At 44.4% G+C, this 16229-nt stretch overlaps 1 protein-coding gene across 1 annotated transcript in view; it reads left to right on the top strand.

Annotated features, from left to right (window-relative positions):
• Positions 1-16229, top strand: part of PTDSS2 (phosphatidylserine synthase 2) — a 298247-nt gene that overhangs the window by 66500 nt on the left and 215518 nt on the right. Inside the window, exons 4-5 of the mRNA XM_069223022.1 lie at positions 5149-5216; positions 10069-10203. Of these exons, the coding sequence (XP_069079123.1) occupies positions 5149-5216; positions 10069-10203 (203 nt within the window). The remainder of the gene's footprint in view (positions 1-5148; positions 5217-10068; positions 10204-16229) is intronic.

Below are 16229 nucleotides of genomic sequence, written 5' to 3'. Positions count from 1 at the left end.
GTTTGTGAGTGTATGTCAGGGTGTTTGTCACTGTTTTCACTGTCTCACTGGGATCCTGATAGCCAGGCCTCAGTGCTCATAGTGAAAACACTATGTTTTCAGTATGTTTGTTATGTGTCACTGGGATCCTGCTGGTCAGGACCCCAGTGCTCATAGGTTTGTGGCCTATATGTATGTGTCACTGGGACCCTGTCACACAGGGCCCCAGTGCTCATAGGTGTGCATGTACAGGGAGTGCAGAATTATTAGGCAAATGAGTATTTTGACCACATCATCCTCTTTATGCATGTTGTCTTACTCCAAGCTGTATAGGCTCGAAAGCCTACTACCAATTAAGCATATTAGGTGATGTGCATCTCTGTAATGAGAAGGGGTGTGGTCTAATGACATCAACACCCTATATCAGGTGTGCATAATTATTAGGCAACTTCCTTTCCTTTGGCAAAATGGGTCAAAAGAAGGACTTGACAGGCTCAGAAAAGTCAAAAATAGTGAGATATCTTGCAGAGGGATGCAGCACTCTTAAAATTGCAAAGCTTCTGAAGCGTGATCATCGAACAATCAAGCCTTTCATTCAAAATAGTCAACAGGGTCGCAAGAAGCGTGTGGAAAAACCAAGGCGCAAAATAACTGCCCATGAACTGAGAAAAGTCAAGCGTGCAGCTGCCACGATGCCACTTGCCACCAGTTTGGCCATATTTCAGAGCTGTAACATCACTGGAGTGCCCAAAAGCACAAGGTGTGCAATACTCAGAGACATGGCCAAGGTAAGAAAGGCTGAAAGACGACCACCACTGAACAAGACACACAAGCTGAAACGTCAAGACTGGGCCAAGAAATATCTCAAGACTGATTTTTCTAAGGTTTTATGGACTGATGAAATGAGAGTGAGTCTTGATGGGCCAGATGGATGGGCCCGTGGCTGGATTGGTAAAGGGCAGAGAGCTCCAGTCCGACTCAGACGCCAGCAAGGTGGAGGTGGAGTACTGGTTTGGGCTGGTATCATCAAAGATGAGCTTGTGGGGCCTTTTCGGGTTGAGGATGGGGTCAAGCTCAACTCCCAGTCCTACTGCCAGTTCCTGGAAGACACCTTCTTCAAGCAGTGGTACAGGAAGAAGTCTGCATCCTTCAAGAAAAACATGATTTTCATGCAGGACAATGCTCCATCACACGCGTCCAAGTACTCCACAGCGTGGCTGGCAAGAAAGGGTATAAAAGAAGGAAATCTAATGACATGGCCTCCTTGTTCACCTGATCTGAACCCCATTGAGAACCTGTGGTCCATCATCAAATGTGAGATTTACAAGGAGGGAAAACAGTACACCTCTCTGAACAGTGTCTGGGAGGCTGTGGTTGCTGCTGCACGCAATGTTGATGGTGAACAGATCAAAACACTGACAGAATCCATGGATGGCAGGCTTTTGAGTGTCCTTGCAAAGAAAGGTGGCTATATTGGTCACTGATTTGTTTTTGTTTTGTTTTTGAATGTCAGAAATGTATATTTGTGAATGTTGAGATGTTATATTGGTTTCACTGGTAATTATAAATAATTGAAATGGGTATATATTTTTTTTTGTTAAGTTGCCTAATAATTATGCACAGTAATAGTCACCTGCACACACAGATATCCCCCTAACATAGCTAAAACTAAAAACAAACTAAAGACTACTTCCAAAAATATTCAGCTTTGATATTAATGAGTTTTTTGGGTTCATTGAGAACATGGTTGTTGTTCAATAATAAAATTAATCCTCAAAAATACAACTTGCCTAATAATTCTGCACTCCCTGTATATGTTCCCTGTGTGGTGCCTAACTGTCTCACTGAGGCTCTGCTAACCAGAACCTCAGTGATTATGCTCTCTCATTACTTTCAAATTGTCACTAACAGGCTAGTGACCAATTTTACCAATTTACATTGGCTTACTGGAACACCCTTATAATTCCCTAGTATATGGTACTGAGGTACCCAGGGTATTGGGGTTCCAGGAGATCCCTATGGGCTGCAGCATTTCTTTTGCCACCCATAGGGAGCTCTGACAATTCTTACACAGGCCTGCCACTGCAGCCTGAGTGAAATAACGTCCACGTTATTTCACAGCCATTTTACACTGCACTTAAGTAACTTATAAGTCACCTATATGTCTAACCTTTACCTGGTAAAGGTTAGGTGCAAAGTTACTTAGTGTGAGGGCACCCTGGCACTAGCCAAGGTGCCCCCACATTGTTCAGAGCCAATTCCCTGAACTTTGTGAGTGCGGGGACACCATTACACGCGTGCACTACATATAGGTCACTACCTATATGTAGCTTCACAATGGTAACTCCGAATATGGCCATGTAACATGTCTATGATCATGGAATTGCCCCCTCTATGCCATCCTGGCATGGTTGGCACAATCCCATGATCCCAGTGGTCTGTAGCACAGACCCTGGTACTGCCAAACTGCCCTTCCTGGGGTTTCACTGCAGCTGCTGCTGCTGCCAACCCCTCAGACAGGCAGCTGCCCTCCTGGGGTCCAGCCAGGCCTGGCCCAGGATGGCAGAACAAAGAACTTCCTCTGAGCGAGGGTGTGACACCCTCTCCCTTTGGAAAATGGTGTGAAGGCAGGGGAGGAGTAGCCTCCCCCAGCCTCTGGAAATGCTTTCTTGGGCACAGATGTGCCCAATTCTGCATAAGCCAGTCTACACCGGTTCAGGGACCCCTTAGCCCCTGCTCTGGCGCGAAACTGGACAAAGGAAAGGGGAGTGACCACTCCCCTGACCTGCACCTCCCCTGGGTGGTGTCCAGAGCTCCTCCAGTGTGCTCCAGACCTCTGCCATCTTGGAAACAGAGGTGCTGCTGGCACACTGGACTGCTCTGAGTGGCCAGTGCCACCAGGTGACGTCAGAGACTCCTTGTGATAGGCTCCTTCAGGTGTTGCTAGCCTATCCTCTCTCCTAGGTAGCCAAACCCTCTTTTCTGGCTATTTAGGGTCTCTGTCTCTGGGGAAACTTTAGATAACGAATGCAAGAGCTCATCCGAGTTCCTCTGCATCTCTCTCTTCACCTTCTGATAAGGAAACGACCGCTGACCGCGCTGGAAGCCTGCAAACCTGCAACATAGTAGCAAAGACGACTACTGCAACTCTGTAACGCTGATCCTGCCGCCTTCTCGACTGTTTTGCTGCTTGTGCATGCTGTGGGGGTAGCCTGCCTCCTCTCTGCACCAGAAGCTCCGAAGAAATCTCCCGTGGGTCGACGGAATCTTCCCCCTGCAACCGCAGGCACCAAAAAGCTGCATTACCGGTCCCTTGGGTCTCCTCTCAGCACGACGAGCGAGGTCCCTCGCATCCAGCGACTCTGTCCAAGTGACCCCCACAGTCCAGTGACTCTTCAGCCCAAGTTTGGTGGAGGTAAGTCCTTGCCTCACCTCGCTGGGCTGCATTGCTGGGAACCGCGACTTTGCAGCTACTCCGGCCCCTGTGCACTTCCGGCGGAAATCCTTTGTGCACAGCCAAGCCTGGGTCCACGGCACTCTAACCTGCATTGCACGACTTTCTAAGTTGGTTTCCGGCGACGTGGGACTCCTTTGTGCAACTTCGGCGAGCACCGTTTCACGCATCCTCGTAGTGCCTGTTTCTGGCACTTCTCCGGGTGCTACCTGCTTCAGTGAGGGCTCTTTGTCTTGCTCGACGTCCCCTCTCTCTTCAGGTCCAATTTGCGACCTCCTGGTCCCTCCTGGGTCCCAGCAGCGTCCAAAAACGCCAAACGCACGATTTGCGACTAGCAAGGCTTGTTGGCGTCCTTTCGGCGGGAAAACACTTCTGCACGACTCTCCAAGGCGAGAGGGATCCGTCCACCAAAGGGGAAGTCTCTAGCCTTTTTCGTTCCTGCAGAAACCTCAGCTTCTTCTGTCCAGTCGAAGCTTCTTTGCACCCGCAGCTGGCATTTCCTGGGCATCTGCCCATCTCCGACTTGCTTGTGACTTTTGGACTTGGTCCCCTTGTTCCACAGGTACCCTAGATTGGAAATCCACAGTTGTTGCATTGCTGGTTTGTGTCTTTCCTGCATTACTCCTCTAACACGACTATTTTGTCCTTAGGGGAACTTTAGTGCACTTTGCACTCACTTTTCAGGGTCTTGGGGAGGGTTATTTTTCTAACTCTCACTATTTTCTAATAGTCCTAGCGACCCTCTACAAGGTCACATAGGTTTGGGGTCCATTCGTGGTTCGCATTCCACTTTTGGAGTATATGGTTTGTGTTGCCCCTATCCCTATGTTTCCCCATTGCATCCTATTGTAACTATACATTGTTTGCACTGTTTTCTAAGACTATACTGCATATTTTTGCTATTGTGTATATATATCTTGTGTATATTTCCTATCCTCTCACTGAGGGTACACTCTAAGATACTTTGGCATATTGTCATAAAAATAAAGTACCTTTATTTTTAGTATAACTGTGTATTGTGTTTTCTTATGATATTGTGCATATGACACTAAGTGGTACTGTAGTAGCTTCACACGTCTCCTAGTTCAGCCTAAGCTGCTCTGCTAAGCTACCATTATCTATCAGCCTAAGCTGCTAGACACCCTATACACTAATAAGGGATAACTGGGCCTGGTACTCACTACAAGCCAGTCCAGCCTCCTACAAAGTGTTACACAAATACTTAACAAATTGCCTCTGAGTTAAGCCTGACTGCTCTATGACAAACTGCCCGAGGGTTGAGCACAGGTTAATTTAGGGTAGTTTGTGAATTCGCCCTGACAAGAATTGTGTTTACTACTTAAGTAGAGTTCCACCCTCCTCAAGCAGTAACCCAATTTCTTACAGCTACTCACTTACTGGAAGCCGGGGACCCAATATAAGCATTTTCGATGATTTTAAACACAAACAATACACAAAAAAATGGAGAAACAAGCATTCATCAAGCAGATAAGACATATGAGTTGGAGCATTATATAATGCGTTTTTAATAGTGTAAGTACCTTAAAGCAAAAATGGTTGATTTAAGGAAGGAACACTGTAAAAAGTGGCCATGAGATCTTTGAAGATGCAAGTAAATCTCAAGGAGATAAACGTGGGAGGATGATTTTACTGTAACTATTCTGTAACGTTCATATGAACAATCCATTAATCTTATTTTTTCTTTTTACTTTTAGCTTACTGGAGATTTTGGTTGTGTGTAAGTGTGGTTTATGAGCTATTTCTTATCTTTATACTATTTCAGGTAAGCATATTTTTTTTATTATCAAATATAAATGTGGTAAATATTATGTTAATGTTGCTTAATGTAAAGAATGTAGTGCACGAAGCGGCAAACCCTTCATACCTAATCATGTTAGAATTTATCAGCCTTACACCTAAACAACTATTAACACCAATAATCTCTCTCACTTCCTCATTCCCTCTTTGAATGAATGAAACTATTTCTGAAATGCACAGCTACTCCAGAGAGTGTTCCAGAGCTGGGAAATGGACAACTTGCAGAAGTCCATTCAATATACCAACCCAAAGAGCCAGGTTTTGAGTACCTTGCGAAACGGGTGTTCATTATCAGTTCTACAAAGCTGAAGTGAAAGATGGTTACATGATTGTGCTGCCAGGAAAGAAAAAGATGAAGCCCCCCCCCCCTTTCGTGGTGCAATTAATTTTCGGGATATATGCAAACATTTATTTTTTCTCCAGAGTAAAGTGCCCGAGAGGGAAGATAATGAATGAATCAGTCACATAAGTACTTGGGAGCAGAGCCATGAAAGGCTCAGTTCGCCAGTACTAAAGTTTAAATAGTATCCTTTTATTTATTTGGCAGCCTATGAAGGGCTGTTAGCTCCTCTCAACCCACCCATCTCCCTTGTAACACAGTCCCTTCATTGTGGGTGCCTGTTTTCCTCTCCTCCTGTTCTTTTTCCTCATGTCTCATCTTACCCCTGGGTTCTTCCACTCCTGCCCTGCTTGGCCTTCTAGGCTTCCTCTTTCACATATGTCCCTATTCCTCTGTTTCCCTACATACCTTGTCTTGCTACACTAGTCATTTGTATCCCTTTCTCTTGACATTTGGTGCAAGACTGTGAAGTTGGAAATCTGTACTAGAAAGAGGGTGACAGGCCTATTGTAAATGGCAGAGGAAAGAATCCGCACTGTGGCCTATGTTAATCTGTGATACTGCTTTCATAGCACTTAAAACTGAAAGTGCTTTGCCTCTTCTAGGAAGATACAGTAGTTTTCTATATGAAACAGTGCAGAAATGTGCTGTTGAGCTACCAAAGGACCAGAGATTGGATTTTTAGGTGATGTTGAAAGAAGGCTTGCTGTTGTCCAAACAAGTCAGTGTAAACATCCACAGGTTTAGAGAAACACAATAGAATTTACAAAATGTAAACTGTCTTCATAATGACTGACTTTATTACAACAGGCAGAGAGTTGAATCCTCTTGTTGAAAATACGATCAGTGACAACAGCAGCAACATAGACTCTGATTTAATTAGAGGGGAGGTTCCATGTCTAAATCTGTTGGTTATCACCAGTTAGCAAATTCATCTGGAAAACAAATGTTCAATTCAAAGCTGTTATTCACTTATTGAGTTGCGTTAGATCTTTACATGGTTTTGTTAAAAAATTAGAAAGGCATTGCAAAGAGAGGTGGGCAGGTGTGTTTGGTCTAGCACTTCCTTATAGATGCGGAGTAAGCGGGTTGCTAGTAATAGGGCATATGCTTTGTAAACTTCCACTGGTAGGCCATCTGGACTGGGAGTTTTGATAGTGGACAGGGCTTTGATGGCATTCTGGACCTCAGGCAGTGTGATGGGTTCATTGAGTTCCATCTGTTGGTCCAGTGTAGCCTGAGGTAAGGGTAGGCCTGGCAGGAAGGAGTCAGTGGCATCCGTGGAGATTAACCCATTAGAGCGGTATAATTTGGAGTAGTGATAATGGATTGTGAATTTCGTGTTGAGTGTAGTATAGTGTGCCTGTTTGACTACATAGCACTTGTGTTAGGCGCTGGGGGTCTTTTTTCTTTTATTTACCCGGAAAACAGAGAACTAGCCCTATTGGCTGTGGTGTGTGTCCTGGCTGAGGATGCCGCATAGCTCTGACAGCGTAGTTTTTCCAGAAGTGTCGGTTGTTCTTTTTGGGCCGCGACAAGTGCCAATCGGTTTCTGGGGTCATGCATGGTTTCATTTTCAGATGCATCAATTGATGTTCCACCGTGGTTACTTCTCTACCCAGTTGTTTGCGAATATTCTATGACCGCCCCATGCAGTGACCACGGAGGGTCACCTTAAAGGCGTCCCATTATGTGACACGTACTTGTGGAACCCTCATTCCGGTCACAATAATCAGTGATGTGCCAGACAGACTTGCGGAATGCAGGGTCTTCTAGGGCCGCCAGTTGCTTGCACCTTGTGGGAACTGGAGGTGGGCCAGGATCCCAATCCAAATCGAGATATTAAGGATTATGATCTAAGTGTGTTCGGCCTAAGTAGTCTATGTGCTATACATAATGGGTTAGGTTGGTGGTGCATAGTATTCCATCAGTACGTACATGCAGACCATGTAGGGCAGAATAAAAGGAATATACTGTCACAAAGTCTTGATGGGTGTGCCATATGTCAAGGAGGTCCTGGTTATAGAGCTAGTGGTGGGATTATAAGCATTGGAGGTCGCTGCTGTGTGAGGCAGACGTGGGGAGAAGGGTTCAAGGGTCATGTCCAAAATGCTGTTGAAGTCTCCCCCAAGCAACCGGGGTATACCCAATTCCCCTCCTCAAGCGGTATAAAATTTCTGTTAGGGTTGTCTTAAGAAATAAACTAGGTCGAAATGGGGAGCGTAAATGTTGCCAATAAGGATGTGTTTTCTGCGCAATCGGCCCCTGACAAATGTGTATCTGCCCTCCACTGTGAATGGACCCCATCTCTGATCCAAATAAGAGCTCAGTGAGCATAGGAAGAGTAGTGTGTGGAATATATCTGGCCACACCAGCGCCTATGAAGTCTTTAAATTTCTGGGGTTGTCAGGTGGGATTCCGGCAACAGAGCAATGTGCACGGGATGTCCCTTAATATAGGAATAGATGGTGTACTGTCTATTGGGCGTGTGGATACCTCACACATTCCAGGCCAGTAGTGTTGGGAGCCATGATCCCTTCAATAAATCACCTGTCATGGTGCTGTTTATTAAAGATTAGACACCCATTCGCAAACTGTTTGTGATGCCACAGTGGAACTTTAACTTGGTCTCTGTATGCCTTTTGAGCCTACACAAAGCTTCTTACTGCACCTACTGACCTTGATGACGGTCTTTCTCATATTACACCAGCTTGTTGTGTAAGTTCAACTACAAATACATCCAGTGTAAGTTCCCTACACCACCTTTTTTTCTGTACAAATTGGTGCGGAGAACCCAGGCACCCATCTTACTAAAAGCCGTTGCTGCTCTCCACTTTGGACAGTCAATCACTGTACAGCATTGTTTGCTGCACCTCACCGTTCAAAAGAGAAGTGGCTCTATTGGTTGGTCTCCAAAACAGCTTTAAGCTGTTGTTAAATTGGTTGGTCAAAAAACCATTGTGCAGGCTTGACTTTTTGTATGTTGTTCTAGAACAAAGAAGGAAGACTGCTTAAGAGAACCCTGTTGAGGGGGATAGTTCCTCAAATTAATATTTGTTGCACACTGGCCAGTAAACGTCCTCAGAAGGTCTGATAGGCTGTTCAATCAGGGCTAAGGCCACGATCACTGAGCTGGCACAAGGAGTGCCTCCCTTTGATTGGTGGCAAGCTGCATCATGGGCGTCAGTGCATATGTTCACGAAACTCTACTGCATTGACAGCCAAACCCAATGGTAAGGACACTTTGTTAGCCCAGTTCTACAATAAATTTTGGTCTAGTCCCACTGAGCAGACCCTCCACCCTTGGTAGGTACTGCTTTGATAACATTCTAAGGTGAGCAACATGTGGCTAGGAGCCGGTGTCCAAAGAAAAAGTTACTTACCTTTGGTAATGCTCTTTCTGGTGTAAACTCTGCCTATCAAAGATTACTCACTGCCTTCTCCTCTCCCCTTTCTGTGGAGTGTCTGCATTTGTAATATTTGAAAAGGTCACTACTTAGTGCTTCTCACACTTGGCAACTGCTAATCCCACTCTTCATCTGAAGGTGCAGAAAGGTAAAAACAGGAGGAACTGATACCAGCATGAGTCAATGCAGAGCTGCACACCCATCCACACATATGACTACTGCTACAAAGTTTCCCTGCATCATGTCTACCTTTTTTGGGATTATCTGAGGAGGAAACTCTTTTTAGATAGATTAACCACAAGAAAGAGTGTTACCGAAGGTTTTTATCTTGTTCTTCAAAACTTGTCAGCTTCCAGTTGGTTAAACAGTCTTCAAAAATCGTGTTTTTTATTTTTTTTATTTAATGATTTCCTCAAAAGTTCTTCAGGCTGATTTTATACTGCTTTTAAATGCCTAAAGAATATTACCTACTGGAAAGGTAAAAAAATAAAATAAATCTTACTGTGTCAAAACAGTTCTCCACAATGGATATTTTCTTTTGATTCGTAAATGCCAGTCTGTTGCTCCTCCGATTTTTTTTTTTTTTTTTTTTTTTTTTTTTTTAAATTTAATTTGTTTTTTTGAATTTTTTTTGTAGCTCAGATACATCTTTGTCTTACTAGCTAATTCTAATTGATATAAACGAGTTTTACATATTTCCCCATGCCTCTCCTAAGCTGTGAGATAGATTTTATATAGTTACTATTCTCTTGAGCTTCTTTTCTGTTAGTGACCAACAGCATAGCAGACAGTCAAGATTTAGGAAAGGGACTTCAATTATTGCTCTTCTATGGCAGGACATACCTCGTTTATAGTTTTGATAATGCATACGTTGTCTTTATGCTGATTACCAGTAGCCGGCTATTTATGTTGGATAAAGTTCAAAACCAAGAACTAATACTTGTTAATAACTCTTCGTTGATTTATGCATTGTTAAACATAGTGTATCATTTTTTTTTTTTTTTATTTTTTTTTTTTTTTAAAAGAGGCATTTTTATGCAGTCTACCACTAACACAACTTACTTTTTCAGACTGTTCATGACGGAAGACAATTTATGAAGTTTATTGATCCAAAATTAGGTGTTGCCCTACCAGAAAGAGACTATGGAGGAAATTGCCTTATATATGATCCTGGCAATAAAACCGATCCATATCACAATCTGTGGGTAAGAATATATATTCTTGTTCAGTTTATAACAGATGCACTCACCTTTTAATGTTCTATATCTTACAGATGTTACTGGGATAGGATGTTTGCTTCCAGTTAAAGTGTTAAAATGACCTAGAAACGAATTTTTGTATGAGTAGCAATAATTGTTTGTGAAATGAATATAATCATCCAAAGGAGTGTGTCCTAAACCCTTGGCACTAATGCCTTTTTATACAGTAGTGCTATGTAAAACTATTAAATAAATTACATTTCCACATCCGATAAGTCAGACTTTCTTCCTAACTTATTACCTAACTATTCTGATAGAAAAAAAGGATTAGGGCCTTGGGTGCTGGTATAGTTGTGATCTGCCATACTGGAGATGCTCCACAGAAATCAATGAACCTGTGTTTGAATCTTTCATATGCTTCACAATAAGTTGTCAATCTACTTCATTTGTCTGAGTACTATACATGCCACGGTGCCTTCCACAATCCATCAAAATGCATTGTATCCATCTCAAAATGCAGAACCATCCTGGGCATTAAATTGATTATCAACCCAGCTCCTAGGTTAAAGGAACCATCAAGGGTAAAGCTATCTAATCACATATGTGGCCACAGCCTAATTCTGCTGTTGTCAGCAAAATCTGAATCACAGTTGATCAACACAGGTGATTTTCTTGAGTGAAGGGGTTGCGAAGCCTAATTCTTACTTGAAACTGAGCAAATAAATCTCTTGGGTGAACTGAATGAAATGGGATTGCAACACCTTCAATCAGGATTTTATGGAATTTGTTTATCCTCCATTTAAGTTGACAGGAATAGTCGACCACCTGAAATTAAAAGTCACAGTTGACCAGATGGCTTCTGTCAAAACTTGCAAATCTAAAAGAATAAAAGGAATGGAAAAAAGAGATTCACTAGTGAGCTTGAAAATTAAACACAGTGACCAATTAAAGATAGAACACCTTACAGTTGCTCTCTATATTCACTTCCATAGCTATAAGCAAAGCGAGAAGGGCAGGCAGTCACACAAGGATTGCACACTTGCCAGTTCTTCTTGATAATTGTTGAAGGTTTGCAGAGATATGGTCATCATAAACTGTCATCTACAACTCATCCGTTTGCGTTGCCACTAAATTTCAGCTATTTCTATCCTTCTGTGAGTTTTCATTTGCCAAAGACTAAGAAAATGACAAGATGTTAGATTCCTTCAAAAAAATCTCCTTCTCTGCCAGACCGCAAGTTAATCAAGCAAATCTTGGTCTTCCAGCACTTGCCTTTTTCATAACAATGCCCATGAGAGCCTCCATACTGCACGCTTGCCAACTGTGAAAAGTATTTGGTAGAACCTAAGGATTTTGATACTGATGACTGCCCTTATAAATGGTAGGAGGGACCCTATAGGCTTTAAGATGGGGTAATGATCTCATTGAAACTCAGTTTCCATTTCTTGAAGTAGGTCAAGATTGTCTGCATCATATGACTCGCTAAACCGACTACATAATTTTGTGCCATAAAATTAGCTTTATGGGGCTGTGATATACTTTGTCTTTTTCTGACTCTGATATTTTAGACAACTTAAACAGTTCCCCTTTAAAAGTACTATTTCAGTTGCCCAAGTTTGTACCTTTAGTACCATTGCTTCATACAATAATGTGGGTGCCTGGTCCCTAAAAAAAACCTGTTGGTTAAGTGAGTATCAGAGGCAGCATGTGCTCTTGATTCACCATTCCGTTTCTTGCCAATCTGAGCCCTCTCATGCAGGCATTGCTCTGGCAACTGAATGTCAGTCTGTGATGCCTCGTAGTCCCTCTCACATCTCTCTTGAACAGTCTGAGGATCGGTTGCAGGGTAAGAAATTGAACCATGGAACTCAAGTGGCCTATCCTCCACCCTTACCTCTGGGATCCACTTTTCCATATCAGCCTATTTCTCTGCTAGCAACCTCCTTCTTCTATCTACAATGGACTGAATTTATTTGAGATGTTACAAAGGAGGCTTGGAGGATGTGTGATGGGAACTGCCAGAAGGCCTGAAGTGACTGTGAACTGCCTGGTTAATTTCACACTGGGTTGTGAGAGTCCGTTTGCAGGGACCGCTCAGGACTTGGTATCTCAAGGTTCTGTACCCCTTTTGAGAGACTTTCTAGACCTTTACCTGAAGGGATTACAGGATCTAATTAATAAACTAGTAACGGAGATGGAGGGCTTCAAGAAGCAGATGAAGAATGCTTTTCTGGCTTCTACTGACTGACTCATTTGAAATAAGGGTGCACTCCTTGCTGGTTGATTATAGTGAGGACTTTAAAGATGTTGGGCTAAGTTGGAAGGTATGTTTCTGTTTTGCGTAATGAGCCCTTCGTCCCCCATCTTGTTTGTGCACAAGGTAGGGGACTGTCTCTTGTAGAGCATTTCTGTGTATAGTCATAAACACTTAATAGTCCCACCCACGTGTGGGGACCCCAGAGCATTTCTTTAATATATCTTCTTAAGTGGTAAATCTCACATTTTTTCATGAAGGCCTGTGGAGACACTTACCATGGAGACAGATGATGCAGCCTATATTTCTAGGCTACTAGACCAACATCTTCATCATGAAGTCTAAAAAGGACCAATATTTTAAAACTGAGTATAATTTAGGATGTTTTGCAAACACTATACATCTCTTTCACAAACCCCTTTTTATGATTGAGATGAGGAATAGCAGGGTAGAGTAGCCTCATAGGCTGCCATTAAATAGGTTAAAATAGACACTGTGCCTTCAAGAACCTAGGGACCACCAGTATCCCACCATGCCCAGCTGGTGGCAGTTGCTTCAGTTCTTTTTCTTCCAGCTCCTGCTAACACGAGCCTGAAGCATTGAGCTCGACCTTTTATAGAATTTTTCCTCAGGAAATATTTTGTCAGAAATTGTTAACAGCACCTTTTATTCAATTTCTTATATGTTCCTGCCATTTTCAGTTATTTTCTGACAGAAAACTGAGGTATTTTGTTGAATAAAATGCCTTCACTGTTCGACAAGTGCCCTAGATGTGGCAGGAAAAAGGCTAAAACAGACCCCCATAAGGTATGTATCATCTGCCTACCTTCCTCTCATCTTCTTACCTCCTGTGACATCTGCAGGACATTTTCCAGAAGCACTGCACAACAGGGAGAAGATTCGCCTGCAAGCAACAAAAGAGGAAAGGATAACAAAAACGGCTTGCCAGTGGGACTTCAGAGCGAGGGGAAGGTCAGTCTTGCACCAGGGCTCTATCTTCAACCTTCAGTGGACACGCAAGATCTCGAGTGAGTGTTTCTAGCCAGAAATGACATTGGTCCCATGAACGTCGAGGCACAGTATTGTTCCAACTTGTTCACCGTCAAGGGCTGGGTCAGTGTCGGAGAAACGGCGATGCTTGCCGTCGACAATACACCAGTTGACGTCAAGGGATTATGCACCAGTGCCTCGTCGCAGGCAAATGACGTTGAGAAGTACTTTGATGTTGAAGTCCCTTTTTTGCCATTGACACGGTGTAGACTATCAACGTCGAGATCTAAACGTCGACTCAAGAGGTCGACGTCAAGGAGTTTGCCGATGTTGAGGAGGAAGAGAAGAAATAGGAGAAGAATTTATTTTTCAACTGATTCATAACCTTCTTTTGTGATGTTACCTTCCTCTCCGTCTCCTACACCACCACCTTCATCACCTCCTCCACCGGCCTCATCTCTGCCACCGCCTCATCTCTGCCACCGCCTCCACTTCGTATACCGGTGCTTCCTCCACCTGTAGCGCCTTCTACTTTACCACCTCCTCCAGACCCCAGGAGAACGCCAGTTCCCAGGACGCCAACGTGCTCATGGTCGTCCTACCACTCATCATTACACACCAGGGTGCTTTTCGACCACTTCAAAGCATCAGCATCGCCGTCATGGATCTCACCATAGAGCAAGGTTGTGTTCTCATTGATGACATACCGACCATTCCTCTTCTTCAGTAAGAGATGACTCACCAACCTTATTGGACACTCCACCACTATGTGTCTCTCCCATAAATGATGTATCCACTTTTCAAGAGGTACTAGTCCAAGGGGCTGCCAAACTAAATATACCAATTCAGTCCGTACACCGTCCACTTAGGTGATTTATGAGGCACTACATCAGCGTTCCATCTCAAGACCTTTACCTGGTTCCAGGTCTACTTGAGCTGGCCATGGACCTGTTTTAACTCAGGCCACTGCTAAGCCTGCCCCATCCAGGTTTCAAAAGAAATACAGGTCTCTGGAGCAAGATCTCTTATTTTTACGTTCAGATCCTCCTCTTGACTCTGTCGTGATCTTGGCTGCCAAAGCACATTTCACCTCCATCTTCTTCACCTCCAGTTAAGGACAGTATAAAACTGTATTCAGCAGGCCGGAAAGTCTGCAGCACAGATGCGGCGTCAATGAAATCAGCCAGTGCTCCTGCCCTCTTGGGAAGGTACGACCAGGCCTTTTGGGATTCAGTCCAACAATTTGCCGAGCACCTTCTAAAGGATAAATGGGAAGACTTCCTAGAAATCGTAAATGAGTGGGCAATGGTATCAAACCAAATAATTAGTGCAGGGGAAGACTCTTCCCTACTTTCCGCATATGGTTATTGCCATGGAATACCTCTGAGGAGGCATGCTTGGCTCAGACTAATGTAATTGAAACCAGAAGCTCACCAATGTATCCAGAATTTGCCATTCTCTGGTTCCACATTATTTGGCAGCCCTACTGATGACGAAAGGACAAGAATGAAAATGGAAATCAACACACTAAAAGCAGTAGAACTGGAGAAGCCTAGAGAACAACGCAAATTGTTCCGACCCTACCAACGTCGTTTTTCTTTAAACGGTTCAACCTTCAATGGATTCCAAGCAGATCTCAGCAGCATCAGCGATGGTACCACACACAATGTAAACCATCAAGAGGATGCTCTAACCATCAACCCATCCAAGGTGGTAACCAAACATCAGGCACAGAATCTTGAGTCCGCCCTTTCCCTTCTTCGTTCTCCACTCAGGAGGGAGAAGCGTTCCACATTTCCTGAAAGAGTAGCAACACATCACAACGGACTCCTGTGGACGACAAGACGGAAGTCCTCATCCTCGGACGCACTCCCTCGGCCTGGAACGACTCATGGTGGCCCTCCGTCCTCGGACCCCCACCCACCCCTGCCAGCCACGCAAGAAACCTCGGCTTCATCCTGGACTCCGCCCTCACCATGTCCAAACAGGTCAGCGCCGTCTCCTCCTCCTGTTTCAACACCCTCCGAATGCTCCGCAGAATTTTCAAGTGGATTCCAACAGAAACCAGAAAGACGGTGACCCAGGCCCTCGTCAGCAGCAGACTTGACTACGGCAACGCACTCTACACAGGCATCCCAACCAAAGACATCAAACGCCTACAACGTATCCAAAATGCCTCCGCCCGACTGATCCTCAACATACCCCGCCGAAGTCACATCTCCCCTCACCTAAAGGAACTCCACTGGCTCCCGGTAGACAAGAGGATCACCTTCAAACTCCTGACCCACGCTCACAAGGCACTTCACAACACCGGACCCTCCTACCTCAACACCAGACTTCACTTCTACACCCCAACACGTCAACTCCGATCCGCCAACCTCGCCCTTGTACCCCGAATCCAGCGCAAGACATCCGGCGGCAGATCCTTCTCCTTCCTCGCCGCCAAGACCTGGAACTCTCTCCCCACATCCCTTCACCAGACCCAGGACCTCCTCGCATTCAGAAGGCTCCTCAAGACCTGGCTCTTCGACCGATAAACCAGCAGCGCTCCCCTCCCCCCCCATCCCCCACACCCCCCCTCAGCGCCTCGAAACCCTGACGGGTACATAGCGCGCTTTATAAATACTATGATTGATTGATTGATTGATTGACTCCTGGGTATTGACCTTCACTATGCATACTTCCACATTCCCATCACCAGGAAGCACTGGAAATTTCTCAGGTTCCTTGTGGGGCACAACCATTACCAGTACACAGTACTGCCTTTTGGTCTCAATATTTTCCAAAT

Source organism: Pleurodeles waltl, chromosome 3_1 (genome assembly GCF_031143425.1).
Source record: "Pleurodeles waltl isolate 20211129_DDA chromosome 3_1, aPleWal1.hap1.20221129, whole genome shotgun sequence".
Taxonomy (NCBI): Eukaryota; Metazoa; Chordata; class Amphibia; order Caudata; family Salamandridae; genus Pleurodeles; species Pleurodeles waltl.
Note: the sequence above shows the minus strand (reverse complement) of the source record. Positions and strands in the feature narration are given on the sequence as shown.